Genomic DNA, 16604 nt, shown 5'->3' with positions numbered 1-16604 from the left:
ATGCCCTGCAGGGATGTTCCACACCAGGCTTTGTTCACAGGCTTGGTCTGCTTTCTCTGCCTCTGGCTGTAAAGTGTCTGGACTTTGCTCCAGCTAAAGAGGTCCTTATAGGAGGAGGCTGCTTTCTGAGGGCACTTCTCACATCTTGAATGCTTGGGTATATTTGATAATTCCTCAGGTAGCACTGCAGTGTATTAAGTTAGCAGTGATCAGAGACAGCCTAAAGGTACGTTGTCATTGCATCAGGTTCGGGTCGTTGGTTTGGAAGGGCCTGTTTGTTAGTGCTGGTTTTGCCCCAGATCATGTATAAAAAAAAGTGTGTGTTACATAGTGAGATCAGCATTCTAGTTGAAAATCACGGAAGACGAAATCATATTTGAGGGGCTACTGAACAACTGTCAAGCAAATTTGAATAGAGGTAATTTGCTGGATGTTTGCTGTAGTCTGGTTTCAGTCGCTACCCGCGCGTGGTTTACCTGTGCAGGATAAAGGGGCCCTCAGGTATTATAATGCCAGGGGATACAGAAATTGTAGTTCTCTGTTTCAGTTCTTATGCTCCAGTTCTGCAGCAGAAGGACAGCACAGGGAGTCCTGGAGTCTTCCTTAGATGTTATTTTGGGTCTGCCTTCCTATTTGATGTGTGCATCTACTATCTGCAGCTTGATACATTTCTGGATACAATTTACCATAGCTTCAGTGCTTTTATTGCTCTGTATAAGCTCTTTGTTTTCATTGTGCTGCTGTTATGAAAGGTCTTGAGCAACATCAGTGACACTAGAAACATTTTTGTAGAGGCTTTTATAACCAGAAATTTGGAAAGTGTGTCAGGATAGCTGTTACAGTCTACATGCGTAGTTTAAGCACAACCTGTAGCAAGGTGTTGTGCCACATGTCGCTTAGGCAAGATGATGGTGTGAAGCAAGTTAGGTCAGTGAATTTCTTCTGAGGGATCGTTAGTATGAAATGCTGGTCCAAAGTAACACCTTGTCCAACACTACTGCACTTACAAAAGTTTCCTTAATGGTAAGGAAACACTGCAGTGACTTAAGTGAGGTGACTTTTTCAGGAACTACCATTGCACCCTGAGACCTCTTTAGTATGAGAGAGTTGTAGGAAATTGTAACAGTAGAATTTTGAGTGCCAGCTTATAAGCTTTTAGCCTGTAGATCAGATCCAGTTTTCCAAAATCAGTCAGTCATTCTATGGCCCATTCTTCATAGGGATCTTTCAGCTATGAATAGTGATGAGAAATAGAGCTGAATAAGCTCTTTTGGTGAAATGCTGCTTCTTTCTTTTTTTTCCCCTGCATTTCTTAATCCAGTTATACGTTGGAGTTGGAAATGCATCTACTGTAAAATCAAGATTCTAGAAAATCTGGTCATGTGAAGGTTGAAGGTATGGGTTCCTTTCACATGAACAACAACAACAATTAGTCTCTTCAAAACCAGTATATCTTAATAGGCTGTATTCCTGTCAAATGGTGGAAGAGATAACTTGTTTTGGTTTCAGTGCTGCTGGTACTTCTGATGGTTTGAGATACCATGATGTTTAATTTTCTCATGCTGCTTTAAATGGTTGTGGTCTGCCCTGTTTCAAAAAGAAAAATCTGTAACTCCTGTGGTGCACCATTGGAGAAATGGTATAGCAGATAAAAGCATACTGTACTTGAGCAGGAATTAATTGTCGAAACCAACATCTAGCAGTGTAAAGTATGCTCAGCAGAATTTTTATTTTTCTGTGTATATATATATACGTACACACTTAAGAATCAGACGGTACCTTTGCAAGATAATAATGCTACCCAGATTTTCCAGAAACACTGCCATGAAGGCATAAGGTATGTGATTATTTAGCATGTATATTTTTTACCTTGTCTTAAGATGCCTTTGTGCAAACATGAGATTCTAACACTGAAACTTCAAACAGATCTTGCTCTGTAAATGCTTGAAGTACTAGCCTATATTTAGTCCTTATTAAAATTGAGCAGTATGCTGTTGTGTGAGTAATTCTTTGACATTACTTGGAAGCTTTGTAGGGTAATAGAATAAGGACACAAATGTAAAACTAACCCCACCTCACAGTTTCACTAGTTACCAGCTGCTCAGGCAACACTCGGGCCAGGACAAGTGTTCAGAGAAAATGAGGATCAGAGCTGTGTGGTTCCGAGGGTGCTGTACGACATGAGAATCCAGCATTGCCCCAGATATTCTTACCTTAGGATATGTAACCTGTGCCACTGTTGTGTCCTCGTGGGGGACTTAAATAATAGAGTTCTAGGATAAAATCAGGATCATAATGGACAAGTTGAGTAGAGGGGTGAAATGTTTCAATTTATATCTAGAAGAATATAGCGACAGAGTAACTTGTATGTGACTTGATTTTTTAATTTTTTTTAAATTTTTTCCCCTGCTACTGTTGAAAGTCTTGTCATCTTACTTGCATCTTTTTCTAAACATGAGTCTGATTTAGGTCTTGTAACAGTTTGGATTTAGGTAGGAAATAATTTCATTGACAAACTGTAAATTACTGCTGCTTGTATTCAGAAAGATTAAATGCAAGTGTATGCAAGTAACTCCTTAACATCTTTAAGAGTTTTTTTTCTTGAGACTGTATCTAGGAATCAGGATTTTCCATAGTTGTAAGGAAGAAGGGAAAAGAAAATCAGGTGATAAAGTGGTTTTGCATAAAGATGCATTTGTAATATCCATACTGAAGGTTCCTTCTGTTATACAAACTTTGCATTATCCAATATAAGGGCAGTAATAGTGTCATGAGAGGATAGGCTTTTGAACTAACTTTCTTCCATTAATGAAATTTTCAATAGTTTGTTCCAGATAATTTTGATTGTTTTAAAATTAAAAAAATTTGTTTTCTTTGAATGGCAAGAAGTACTAAAAATCTGAAAGCTGAAAAGTTCAGGGGTGGGTGTCTGTGTGTACAAATATATATATATATATATATATATAAAAACCCCTGAGAACCTCTTTAAAGTCTCTTAAGGAGTATTTTTCATATATATATATATATGTTCTTGGGGATTTGCTCAGTGAAGGAACATTTCCAGTCTCCGCCTGAAATACTTTGGGCATTTGAAGACAGTTCCAGATCTCACTAAGGTGCTGGAGTTGTGTTGAGGACATCAAGTCAATGAAAGTCACCTGGCATCTTGGGAATGTTTCTTCCTGTTGTACCGGTGATGGTCATTCAAATCAAAGGGCTGAGTGGAATTTGGAGTGCCTCTCATCCTAAAGTTCTCTTCTTCTCCCTGCCTCTCCCCCCCGCCCCCCCCCCCCCCCCCCCCCCCCCCCCCCCCCGAATGTCTGAAGTGCAAATAACACTCCTTCAGAACTTGGGTTAAGTTTTTGTTTGTGTTGTATCTTAGTTGAAGGTTGATGGTGATTTGAATGCTGTTCTAATATAGTATTTTAAAGCCTGTTGTAATACGGCATTGCACAACTGAATGATGGTACTGCACACATTTCTGCTGAAACTTACTCTTAAAAATGATGCGGTTTTTTAGCTCAGTTGTTAAATGGGGCATAGCAGGAAAAAATTAACATTACAGGAATGCAGTAACTAATGGAATGTGCTCTTGAGCTGGTTGGGGTTTTTTTGTGAAATAACAATGCATGTTGTGCTTTACCTTGTCATACAAATCAGACATTACGCAATAGATGTGTCTAAAATTGTTTTGAATAGGCTTTTGGTTTAGTATTCTACCTGTTACCTGTAGGCTTTCAGAATTTATAGGCCTGGTTATATCTGTTTTGGTTTTGTGCCTATTTAGTAGCAAACATCTGAAGATTTCAGGCAGTAAGTAAATGCAGGAGAAACCCTTTGTGAGGAAAAGATAATGATCCGAATCTGTCTTATGAAGAACTGGGTAGGAGTCAGGAACACTTTCCCACTTAATTGCTAGCATAGAAGAGAATGACAGCATTATTTAGGAAAGTTGGTATAGCTTTTTCTCAAAACCACTCTAAATGAGGGTAATGTTACACTTTCTAATCTGGTTACATTAATGTGTATTAAATGCAGAGTAAGTAAACTGATTAAGTTTATGAAAGATACTGTGGAAGTAGGTAGGTAGCGAAGTTGCTTTGGTCATTCATTAGTATTTTAAAGGCTGCTCTGTTCCGATTTGGTGTCGTAAAAGTAGCATCTCAGTTCATGATCATATAATTTGAGGGTGTGCAAGAGACGGTTTAAGTGACTGCTGTCATGCTAGATTTGTGCTGGAAATAGTTATAGCTATTAGTGCAGAACTGCCGTTTATATGGCTGCTCTTGGAAGAAAAGAGGCTCTTGCTTATGCAGTGGGACTGTTGTCGCATAGCAACTACTGTGCTGAAAGCTTAAAATCAGATGCTCCCTTGAAATTCATGGTGCCCTAATAATGCTTAATTTATCTGGGCCTTGCACTGCCTTTATCGAAGTAGTGAATGTCTTTTATTAGTCTACTCAGTAATGCCTGTCATGTACATTTTTCTTTGTACGCCCAAGCTTAGAACTGTGTGTTGTCATGCATTTTTTTAGCCCAATTTCCTGAAGGTTGAGATCTTAATAACATGATTAATCACACTGAACCAAATTTGTGAGAGGCAGTGTTCAAACGTTATGGCCTTTCTTAATCTGGTAGTAGAAGAAAAGCAAGCCTGCCATCCCTCGTAGGGACAGGCAGTTATGTCTTGTCCTGTATCGTTTTGAGTGGTGGCTGTTGGTTGGCGAGTGAACATGGATGGAACATGTGGCTAGCTGGCATGCCTGTTGCTCCTAATTAACGGTAGTAAAGGATGCCACAGGTGGATGACGTGGGTATTTAAGAATATTGTGGGAAGACTGGGAAATGGGATAGAGAAGTAAACCAGTTCTAGTGAGAAATAAAATTGTTTGCTCAGTTGTTGTGTTTGTAGTCAGTGAACTATCTTATGAACAAAGTAGACTTGAAAGAAACTTAGGGGAAGGTATAGAGAATCCTGACCTATATAAGTTGCTTTGAAATGTGCTTTGTATGAAAATAACATCTTTCTACCCCTTGAAACATTCTAATACATAGTGAAGGATATATTCTCATGTCTATACTTGATCCTGAGAATGCCAGCATAGTTTGTCATCATTGTTTTTTCAGTGAACCTGTTCATGTACTTGCCTGTGTACAGGGTTTGACATCAGATGTACTGTGCTCAAATTTAGACTTTAGTGTAAAATTTCCTTATGAAATGGCAGGCTTTGGAGGTGCTGAAGAATCTGCTTCAATAGCTGTTAATTAAATACCTGCCTCAGCCAGGGCATTGAATTGTTTATGATACCATGTGCTTTTACAAAGTGCGTAAGTAACAGCATAGAATCAGTATTTAATACTGTGATGCTTTGAAAAAAGACTTTATTTTCTGTGTTGATAATTTAGGACCATCTAGATGCCATTTTGAGATGGAACATTTACTAGCACAGAGTTCTTAGTAAAGCATGTTGTGTTAACCTTGCAGTAACACATATAGTAACACAGACACACTGCATCTCCTGCTTATTTTAATATAGTAGTGATATGATCCAGTCCTCTTCCCCCTGCTTAAGTAGTTTGGATATACCAGACCAAAGTAGTCTAGACTGTTTATATTAACTGACAGGAACCCTTATATTGTTGGCATTTTACAGACAGTATTTTGTGGATCTCTTTTGCAGTTCCTTTCATAAAGAACAAATTCTGACTTCTGGATAGGTATTAAGATGTAGTTGGTTGGTACTGTGTAGGGTTTCATTAGATGTGGTAGGTTTTTAAACTGAGATGATAATGCTGTGTAAGTTTATTAAGTTCACTGCTTTTAGAATATATTAAGACTCTTAAATTCTGCATTCATTATGAAATTGTGAGTGATATTTATTGGATTTTACCTAGCTTTAGATTAAAAGTAATTAAATTTACAGTGTATTGTAAATTTTTTTAAAAAAAATGCAAAAGAGGTTACACTGCAGCAGATTTTTCAGCACTTTGTCAAATGCCAGTTCCAATACTTAGTAAGTGACTTCCATCACTGAGTATGTATTTATGCAAGCTATTAAAATAACTTATAATAAATTTTAGGCCAATTACAGTTTGCCATCATTTCGTACTTAATTTTACATTCATTTTTTTAAAAGAAGTGGAAATTAAAAAATACTACTTATTAATGACTGTGAGAGACTTCAAAGTTTATCTGAAGAGAAATGGATTCTGCAATTCTTAGTAAGTAGCTCTTGTATGAGTCATCTGAGATGCTGTTCTTTAAGTGTTGCAGAAACTTGCCCGTGACGATGGGTGGTTTTCTTCTATTAAAGCATCTTTCTATGACTTTGTATGTGAAATTTGCCTTGCTTTTGGAAGTTTAGACTATTTCCATCTTCTTAATGAACTGTTAATGGTTAGCTGTCTTTTCAAAGGAGATCTTTCTTTTTTTTTTTTTTTTTTTTTTTAGGAAAAAAGCAACAAAACTTCATTACCTTCTCCAATTTATTACTGTTAGTTCACACAGTTTCTTTTTAGGGAATTAGAAAAGGTCTATAAGGTTAGGAAGTAACATAATGAACAGCAGCAGTATTTTTTTTTTCTGTGTTCATTCCAGGACGCTTAAAGGAGATGGTTACATTATGGAAAAGAGTATAACTTGTATAAAACACTTCAGATTTTTAGGCTTGATAAACGTGCAGTTTGCTTTACAGAAGGAATTCCAACCAAAATATGTTGCCTTTTTCATATAAAATAAAGTGCACATGTATTCAGCTGTCTAATGTACAATACATGCAGTTTATGATTGTTAGTACTTGTTATGCCTTGTTGTGAGTTAAATAAACTAGAAAACTTGGCATAAGACCACCAGGAGCTTGAATCCTCCTAGTTGTTTTTGCTGTGGCAATTTGTAACACCTGGGAGGTCAAAAGTGGGATCCTAAGTTGGAGTGAGCACGATAATGTTTATGCAAATACATGTTGTGGTCAAGCTGTTATAGTTGTGCCCCATGTAGGGCATAGGTGGGAAGCTCATAGGTGGAGAAAACATCTTGTGCTAAAGCACCTAATAAAATTGTGGTTTTTCAATTCAAGACCTTGTCATATCTCTAAAAGCAGCAGTAAGATTGAAAGCAGTAAAGCAAATCTTAAAGAATTGCTCAAAGGTTTGGTAGAGGGTGGTCAAAAAGAGCATCTAGAAGAAGCGATGGTATTTGGAGCAAGGAAGGGTGCTCGTCTCCTGTAGGGAACAGGAAGAGGCTGTGAAATTCATGTCAGCCATGTGAGCATCAAAAAGGAAATGACTGTACCATAAATAACCAACAAAAAAATATGATAGATTTTTTTTGGCGCGTTTCATGCATCTGACAGCTGAGGTGCCTTATACCTCCCTCTTGGGGATCTGGTCTGAAGTTAGTCTTCAAATAGCAGTCTCTTAAGATGTGCTAGTAATGTGTTCCGTGAATAATAAAAAATGCTCTTGGGTGTCCAAGTTCATCATGTACTGATTTACTTTTGCTTGGCTAACTTTCCCATATTCCCTGTCCAGTACACAGGATGAAACTTCTAGGGGATTCAGGAGTCTTGATCTCTTACTGGGAGGAATATATATTGTAATTGTGGTGGTGGGTTCCGGGGTGTTCATTAGTCAGGGAAATCTGCGCCTGTGGTGAGCTGACTTTCCATTTCAGTGAAGTTGGTGGTGAAGGTGAGGAAATTGTCTGGAAATTAAGTGGGGAGGTTTTGGAAAAATGTCTTCTATTTCAATTAGTAATACCTGGTAACAGAAATAGGGTTACTTTTTTTTGTAGTAAAATTACCTTTTACTGCTTGGCTTCAGTTAGAAGTTCAAAGGAATCATTTAAATTTTATCTAACTTAATGTGTGTGTGTGTTACAGTAATTTAGCTAATGACTTCACAGAATGCTTATATTTGTGGTTTAGTTATTTTTCAGTCTACTTGGATTACTGAACATCTGAAGGAAGTAAACATAAATCGGCTGTTACCTTCCCTTTTTTCTTGTTGATGCTTACAAATGGAAAAATATATGGGTGTTATGTAGAAGTCTTGATTTAAATTAATATAAATTATTCTATTGAGCACCCTCTTCAGAGATTTTTTTTCTTTTTCCTTTTCAAAATTTTGACTAAAAGGTAGTGAGTTGCTTCACGTCATGGTTGATGAGTGTTTGAACAGTACAGAACATCTACAAATGGCGTATTCGTATCCTCTAATGAGGTTAGAATGCCAGAGCTGTTGTGGAGACTGGAAACTACTAGTATCACTTATTTGAAAACCTTCTGGGTTTTGGTTAACTTTTATTGCTGTGTAGACAATATTCCTAATTGTACAAAAAATGTGTGATCTTCCAAAAGTATGCTAGTATTCTTTAAAGCAGTCTTTTGATTATATCAATTTATGCTTTACATGTAATTAAAATAACTATTTTGTGAGTTTTCTGGGGAACATGATGAAAAGCTTTTTCTGGAAATCTCTTATTCCTTTTTGTAGCTTTTTTGAAGGTTTAAAAGGTATGTGGACAACGTTTGTATGTCCCTTCACTAGTGATCAGCTTCTGATTTTTCTTTATTTTTGAGGCCTCATTCATACTGTATTCTGTTGCCAGACATTCCCATTGATACTCAGACATTCCCATGAAATCCAGTCAGTCCAAGTCACCTGACATTATTAAACTCTAACATGGATATAATATCTAAATATATTTTAATCAGATAAGGTCCAACTACTCTTCCAGTCCCAATGGCAGTACCTGTAAAAAGAGGTTTAAAATGAAACACCACCAAAAACCTAGGGAACTACGTATCTTTGTTCTCTACTTAAGATGAAAACAGGGATGAAAATCAGTTTAATTCCCCTGGCAAAGACTTAAGATTTTTATAAATGCCATTTGAGGCTTTTAATCTTGTGTGAGTAACCTGACATAATCATAGAAAATGTGTTGTAGAATACTCATATATAAAATTCTGGAAAATTATTTGGAAGTATTTGCAAAATGGTTAGGGATCTAAAATTCTTGAAATGGAGGCAAATCATTTAATGAATCAGAAGAAATAGAAATTGGGGTGGAGCTGATTAGATCTGTTGCACTTGTGAAAGCAGCTTTTATATTTGGCAGACTGTCATGAACGTGTTTATTGAAAGAGACAGTACTGCCTTATAGAAATATATTTTAAATTTGTACGCAGTTTAAGTGAAGATTTCTTCTAGCTGCCTTTTCTTCTAGGACAGGTTTTTTAGCTCATGGGAAGTGTCTTCAAAAAGACCGGATTTCTAAGATCTGTGTTTAGACACCTATATAAATTTGTAGACTTAAACAGAATCCTGAGGCTTGGGAGTGGCACTGTTATCAGCTACTTCAGTAAATCATGTTGTTTGAGGCCTCTTAGCTTGAATCAAGTAAGTCCAGAATGGTGCAGGCAGGTGGTAAAGCACAGATATATTTTTCCGGTGTGTCCTTTCTACTATTTAGTTTCCTCTTATATTTTATCATATCCGCAGGGTTAAATGTTCAAACACCACCTTTTAAATAAATGCAGACTGGAAATATGTTTTGAAGGAACTGCTTTAAATGTTAAACATCTATATAATACTACATACTGTTTATTTCTAGGTGAAGGAGCTACAGCTGAAGTTCCCTCATCTTTTGTGATTCTGTCTATGTGTACTCTAATAGTACTGATAATACTGCTTGCAAACTGTGTCTCCTGCTGTAAAGACCCTGAGATAGATTTCAAGGTAAGCATCTGAACTTAAAAAGGTGTATGCGAGTGGCATTCTTAGCTGTATTCTGGGATCCAGAATGCTTGATTATTTGTGCTCTGCAGTTATTGACACTTCAGTGTCACTGTAGATTCTCTCTTCTGAAATAGCCAACCACTGTGTTTATACATGCTGTGAAGTCTTGCTGCAACCATTTATTTTAAGTACTTGGTCCGTGTTGCAGTAAGGATCTTTAATGTCTTTTCAGAGTCATTACTAGCTATCAGGATCAGTAGTAAAAGTATACCCTTGAGACAATTTTGCTGTAGAGAATGTTTGTTGCTTTTCTGTCTATTCTTTTGATTTGTTTTCCTTAGCCTGCTGATAGGGTTTAAAGATACTATTGAAAAAAAATACTGAATATACATATCCACTACAGCAAAACTTGAGAAATTGTCAAAATCGGAGAACAGTTACTTTTGGAACATTGGTTATCAGTGTTCCTAAAATGGAGTTTTACTCTCATTTCTAAATGGAGAGTATTTGGCCTCAGCAGTTCATGTTTATTCATTTAAAGCTAGATAGCATTTAAAATAAAATAAAAAAAAAAACCAAACAAAAATCCAAAATAAACCCTTTTTGTTAAAAGCAATACTTGATACTTTAGTTTCTTTAAAACAATAATAAATTGAAAATAAGGAATAGAAAACTACCAGTCTGTCACTGTCCTTGGAAAAAAGTTAAGCTTCCTTAACATTGCTCATTCAAACTAAAAGAAATGTATTAGTGCTAATTTTAAGAAAAAGATCAGCTTGTTTACTAAGATACTTTCCTGCCGCCCCCCAGGAATTTGAAGATAACTTTGATGATGAAATAGATTTTACACCTCCAGCAGAAGATACTCCATCTGTTCAGTCTCCAGCAGAAGTGTTTACTCTTTCAGTTCCCAATATTACTTTACCAACTCCCTCCCAGTTTCCGTCTTGTACAGGTAAATTACTGCTTTTTAATGAAAAAACAAAAGTAGGCAATTTCAGTGTCAAAAATGAAGTGTAGCTGATTGATTGACTTTACTGTAAGAAATTATTACAAACTTACATAAACTGAGTAAAAAAATATTTTGTAGGGTGTAGGATGAAATGTGAAATATTATTTCATAAATGTTAACTTATGGCAGGGTGCCACATAAGGTAGGTAACTTAAAAGAATGAAAAGTAGCTTAAATAAATCTCTCTAGAGTGCTTTTATTATGCCTCTATATACGTAAAAGGTTTGAAGTACTCTAGGATGTTAGTGACTTCTGCTCTTCAGTGGTTTTCTTCATGGCTAAGTTGTCATTGGATTTTAGCCATTAGCCTTGAATGGAGCGAAGAGTGAATCTCTAACTTGACAGCAGTGCTGCTGTTTCAGCTGCATTACTTTCTTAATGTCACTGTAGACTTTTCATGCTGTAAATGTGTATATTGGTCATACAGAGCATTAGGTTTCTTTTCCTTGTGTGAAAGGTTTTTTGGAGTGTGTTATTTAAAATACAATTTTTGTAAGAGGAAACCTAGGCATCTTAAATATTACAAGCATGGCTTAGCATAAAGTAGTTTTTCTCATACTACTTCATGTACAACTTATATATTGCTTGTGTTGGTTAACCATTAGATATTCAGGGAAGCTTCTAGTAAATTTCTGTACCTACAAATTTCAAGAAACTGTCAATGTGCCTTTAATACAGAAGAAATGTTACTCCTCAGTGTTTTAATGAGTGAGGGAAAATTATCTGAAGAATTTTGTCAGCTCTCCTACATTGCTGTAATTGTTAAAACTATACCTTCTGTCACTAGAAGTTATTTTGCCACTAGTGAGGCAGTGTACTTGAGTAAGGTATACTGGTAAAATTGTAGTTGTGCTATTACAGCCTTCTCCATGCTTAGGAGCACATTGACAATATACTATACAGCTATGGTTGTTCCAGTAAAATAATACTGGTGTAAATGTGGCTTGTGAAAACAAAAATGTGGGCTAGAATTCTCAATGAGACAAGTAGTAATGATGGAAAGTTTTTGTGTACATCTATTCATCAGTGTTCCTGACCAATTAAGCAGCAGAGGGATAAACACTGCTGAATCTCTTCTGTAGTGTAGAGTCTGCCATTGTAACTGTCCATCCTCTGCCAAGATCTGGGTCTTGTTTTCTGTCCTCTCCCTCTCTGGACTCTTTACGTGAAGTATTTTTAGTCAGAAAATGTCCTCTTTCCAGATGGTAGCTATAAGTAGGGCAGTTGGGCTGAAGAATAAAGCAGTCGAACCCTTTCCCTTAAAATGGTAACTCTCTATATAACTATAAATGTTAAGATGTATAAGCCATGAGTGTTGTCTTGGTTTTCAACTCTTATTTACATAGGAAACTTTTGAAAGTAGGTTATTTGCTCTACCCAACTACAGTGTATGATACACTTTTATATTAGGATTAGAACTTAGCCTTTTTGCTTTCTTACTGAATGTGTTAAAAAAAGGAAAGTTTACATTTCATAAGGAGAATCACTGTGTAGGGGGTGCATTCTAGTATGGTTTAGAAGCTGGAGTTGAGAAAAAGTTTCATTTGGGTGCTATTGTCAGAACGTTACCTTTGTACTTTATCTATGTCTAACTAGGTTTTGTTGCTTGGTCTGAATGTATGCATGTAATTGGAAATAAATGTTGTAGAAGCTTGCATTATTTCCTTGACAGTCGATAACTTTGGCCATCTGAGTGGTTTGATATGTGCTACGTTTGTTCTGTTGTGTGTGACAGATGGATCAAAGTCTCAAGTTTCACGTCAGAGTCTAAACTACATCCAGGAAATTGGAAATGGTTGGTTTGGAAAGGTGAGAAGTTACATTTTAATACTGTACTGCTGTTTTGAGTCTTACTCCTAACTGACTAAGCTACTGTATTTCCTTTAAAATGGTACTCAAAAAAAAAAAAAAAGTAGTAATAGCATAAGAAAACCTGGAGTTGAAATTAGATGTTTCCTTGCATGCACTCTTTAGCAGCAGTCACAGTGCTGAGCAGTGCTTCTTTAATTTACGTGTAGTTTCTTACTAGAGTCACTTACTAGGTAGACATTCCATTTCTGTGGATATGAATTAATACATTCCTGTTATTACCAATTCTCTCTAGAAAAAAACCCACCCTTAAGTAAATAAGTGGTCTTTGCTAGAAAACATGTTTTCTGAAAGTTGATGTGTAGATCTGTTGTCAAGATATATTAAGTATGGGTGTTTAATTATCAAAGCTCTGCATGCGTTGACAAAAAAAGCCAGAAAATCTTTCTTACAGTGTGGTTTTAGCTCTTGTTTTTCCTTGAATAGATTCTTAAAGTTTTTTTTCCCTCTGTTTAAAGACACAATGGTTATCTTTTTTCAGGTTCTGCTAGGAGAGATCTACACTGGCACTAGTGTAGCAAGGGTAATAGTGAAGGAGTTGAAGGCAAGTGCAGGTCCCAAGGAGCAAGAACAGTTTTTAAGAAATGGAGAGCCATATTAGTAAGTAATGTTTCACACTTGGTTAACTTACACACTTCATATGAATTATGGGTGTTTCTTTTGTTCAGTGTTACTGTCTCTACTTGCCCTCCCTTATAAGTGAAATTAAAACTGTAATTCAATTCAAAGTGAGAAAAAGTTGAGTTTGCTTAGAAATAAAAATAAGGTCTTCGCTTAAATGCATTTGGTAGTTATTGCTCATGACTGGAGAACACACTTGGTTTGCTTTATCTCATTTTCTTCTGTAGCTGTTTGGAGCAAAGTCCTGATGTTGCGAAGTAACTTCATGTGTAATTACTTGCCCCTGAGAAATGAGGTTTAACTCCTGTACTTGGCTTTCCTGCTAGAAGCAGGGGAACTGGCAACACTTTGTTATCAGATACTCATTAATTTCTTTGAAGTTACCTTTTTCAAAAAATTAAATACAACATCATAGTAAACTGATTTGTTCAGGTAGGCTTGCAAGGAGGTTTGTGCACCCCACCTCGCCCCGAGAATCATACAAACTTCAGTCCAGTAGTATTCTACCATTGAGAAATCATTGATCTGACTGGAAATGTCAATAAAACATGATTGTTTGGTGTTCTCTTCCTCTTGTGTTATGCTTGGAGGATACTTGCTTCTAGGTCTTTATGTACTAGAAATGAATTTGGTATATTAAAGGGAGTGTAATTTCTCTTCCTATATTTTCGGAATAGTGAGAATTCTCTGAAGAGCTAACTGCCACAGGTTAATGGCTTTAGTAGATGACTGGAAAAGGTAGGCATATTGTAGTCCACTAGTCATACCTCACCGAGTGGATTACCTTACCTGAATATGCTACAATGAGTGATCATAGAGAGCTTTCTGTTCTTAATGCTTTCTGATGTCCTAGTTATATTTGCATTTAGGTTTAGATTGTTGGCAGCTGTCAGAAGAAGAAATTTTGTGCCTTCTGCTGCATTGGCACAAGTGTTTTTGAAGCAATTTAGAAAAAGTAACTGATCTGGCTGGGAGCTATCCTGGCTACAAAAGGTTTAGCTTTTAGCCAGATCAGCTCCTTGGTGTAGTTCACAAACCAGTTGCATGCACTTATTTTTGGTATAAGGGATGGTGGGAGGGCGGGTGTGACTTTTTCTTGTGGCAGTGCTGGCTTTCATGGTTTTGACATCCTCTGAGTTTCAGCTGCCTTCAGTGATATGCTGCAGCAATACGAAGGAGTTTTAAAGGTGCAAATGGAATCTGTGGCCTTGGATAATTGTACCTTCTGTTTGTGCTGCCCCCGCCCACCAATGTTATGTGTTGAAACTTCTGGTAGGGATTTCAGGGTGTTGCATTATCCTGCAAATAATGTATAGTGTGATCTTTCTGGCTTTAACTGTTATCTTTTCACTCCAGCATTCTTCAGCATCCAAATGTTCTCCAGTGTATTGGGCAATGTGTGGAAGCTATTCCTTATCTCCTAGTTTTTGAGTTCTGTGACTTGGTAAGTACACTTACACAAAAGGCTACTGTTGTTTTTCCATTGGTGTAAATTTTGTAGTGTATTGCCCTTCACTCATGAAATAATTTTTTTTCTTTCTGGGGCATTTTTTGAATAAACAGAATTTCACAAGACAGGCTTGTTTGTTTTACCTCAAGTGTAATTTTTTGTTTATATTCTTTTCAATTCATCATGTAAATTCTAGGTGCTTGTGAATGTTCTGAAGAGGAAAACAGCTGTTTGTTCTTTGATAACAGAATTACTGGTCTGTCTCGGTCTGCCTACATCATATAACAGGGAGCTTGGAGGGGAAGGAAGGTCATAGAAGGAAGCTTTTTATTGTGGTCCAGTATCACATGCTCACATCACCTCCTAAATTCTATTTTCTGTCTGTGCAATCTTAATGTGCTTTTATTACCATTTCCATAAAAATGTTAGTTGAAGAAAACTGAGGAAAGAATTTCCTCCCTGCTGCCTCCCTGCCTCGAGAGCGCGCAAATTTTACCCGTGATGTGCAGCTTTGACCTAAAATACAATTGTGGGCTCACTTGCAGATTCGGTAGTGTGTATTCTAATGAATAGAATTTTCAGTATCATCCTATTGTCATCCTGTTCTCTTACTGATCTTTTCTGTTACTGTGTTCTTCTCTTCCCTACTTCTTACCATTCTTTTTTCCCTTCCCACCCAAAGGAACAGCCTTATTATGCTTCCTGAACACCAGCAGAAATGTGAAGAGCACAGTGAAAGGTGTTCTCACTGCTTTCTGCTTTACTGTTAGTGCCACAAAGGCCACTGAAGATGGGAAGGGTAGTCACGCAGAAACCTTGCTCAGCCACTGCATTCCTGGGCATGTGTTGGAATTCATGTGAATGCTGTGAGAAAGAGGGTGTTAAGCATGTATAGATGCTTTGAACTGTGCCCAGTATACACAGAGTCTCCAGAGACTAAAATTTGGATATGGCCATGGAGCCATGGTCTGGAAAGACTTGAGTTGCTTTATTGGAGCATAACACATTATTAAAAAACACACAAACCCAGAACTCCAGGTGGCTATCGGAACATTGGTTCAATAGCTGCTTCTAAAGTTTGTGATCTGGATATCATTCCTTGGAAAACGTCAAGGCAAATTAACTCAAAGTGCATGTATGTTATTAGGAACCAAGTCTTTCAGAACAAAAATAATTTGCATTTATAAAATTCAGTAAGATCTTTTACCAGCTTCACTGCTACTGAATTTTCCTTTAAACTCAGGTGCACAAATATGGTTCTAGTTACGTCACTTGCCTCAAGCAATTTAAATGGGTTAACACTAAACTTTTGAGTTTTCTTGAGAAGCATCAGTTAATCTGTGACCTTAAATAACTATCTTTGTCATTACTGCTCTTTCACTCAGATTTATTAGCTGTGGTAAATTAATGAGGCAGAAGTGCTGATAAGATAATTCTTTTCTAAATGGAAGAAACGCCTGAATGTTTTAAGTGACTGATCAAAGTGAAATGTTCCGGTTTTGCTAAGAATTAAAAAGTAGGTGCCTAAGGTTAACCAGATAATGTTTTTTATAGCGTTTCAATATGTAGAAATAGAATATTTCTTACCAGTTTTTAAATGTGCTACTCACATTGGAGGTTCTTTAAAATACCCTTGAAAGAGAATTGTGTTTTACAGAGTCTTAACAGATATGCATCCATATCAGATTTAATTGCTGCCGTGTTTTTAAATAGGTATACTATTTAATCCAACTTTGAATTTGAAGATGGAGTAACTTTTAAAGATTGCCCTACTTTAAGTATACAGGAAAAAAATATCCTTGTTTGATGCCTGATGATTAATGCCAGAAATTTTCATGATCCTGTAGAGTAATCTGGAGAGGATTTTACTTAAGGGGATAAAAGAGATTTTCACTTTAACAGGGGGCACTAAGC

General features: G+C 36.6%; 1 protein-coding gene across 4 annotated transcripts in view; it reads left to right on the top strand.

Moving 5' to 3' along the window:
- LMTK2 (lemur tyrosine kinase 2) overlaps positions 1-16604 on the top strand; it is a 57090-nt gene that overhangs the window by 18610 nt on the left and 21876 nt on the right. For 3 of the 4 annotated variants that reach the window (XR_013927617.1, XM_080384237.1, XM_080384235.1), the window contains exons 2-6: positions 9614-9738; positions 10549-10693; positions 12486-12559; positions 13101-13219; positions 14597-14684. Coding sequence is in view for 3 of the 4 variants with exons in the window: in XM_080384235.1 (XP_080240361.1) it covers positions 9614-9738; positions 10549-10693; positions 12486-12559; positions 13101-13219; positions 14597-14684 (551 nt within the window). In the remaining variant the exon portion in view is untranslated. Of the gene's footprint in view, positions 1-10; positions 7690-9613; positions 9739-10548; positions 10694-12485; positions 12560-13100; positions 13220-14596; positions 14685-16604 lie in introns of those variants that run through there. The other variant, XM_080384236.1, reaches the window with a different exon arrangement.

The sequence above is a fragment of the Falco punctatus genome (assembly GCF_963210335.1).
Source record: "Falco punctatus genome assembly, chromosome: 4".
Taxonomy (NCBI): Eukaryota; Metazoa; Chordata; class Aves; order Falconiformes; family Falconidae; genus Falco; species Falco punctatus.
This window is presented reverse-complemented; position numbering and strand designations above follow the sequence as displayed.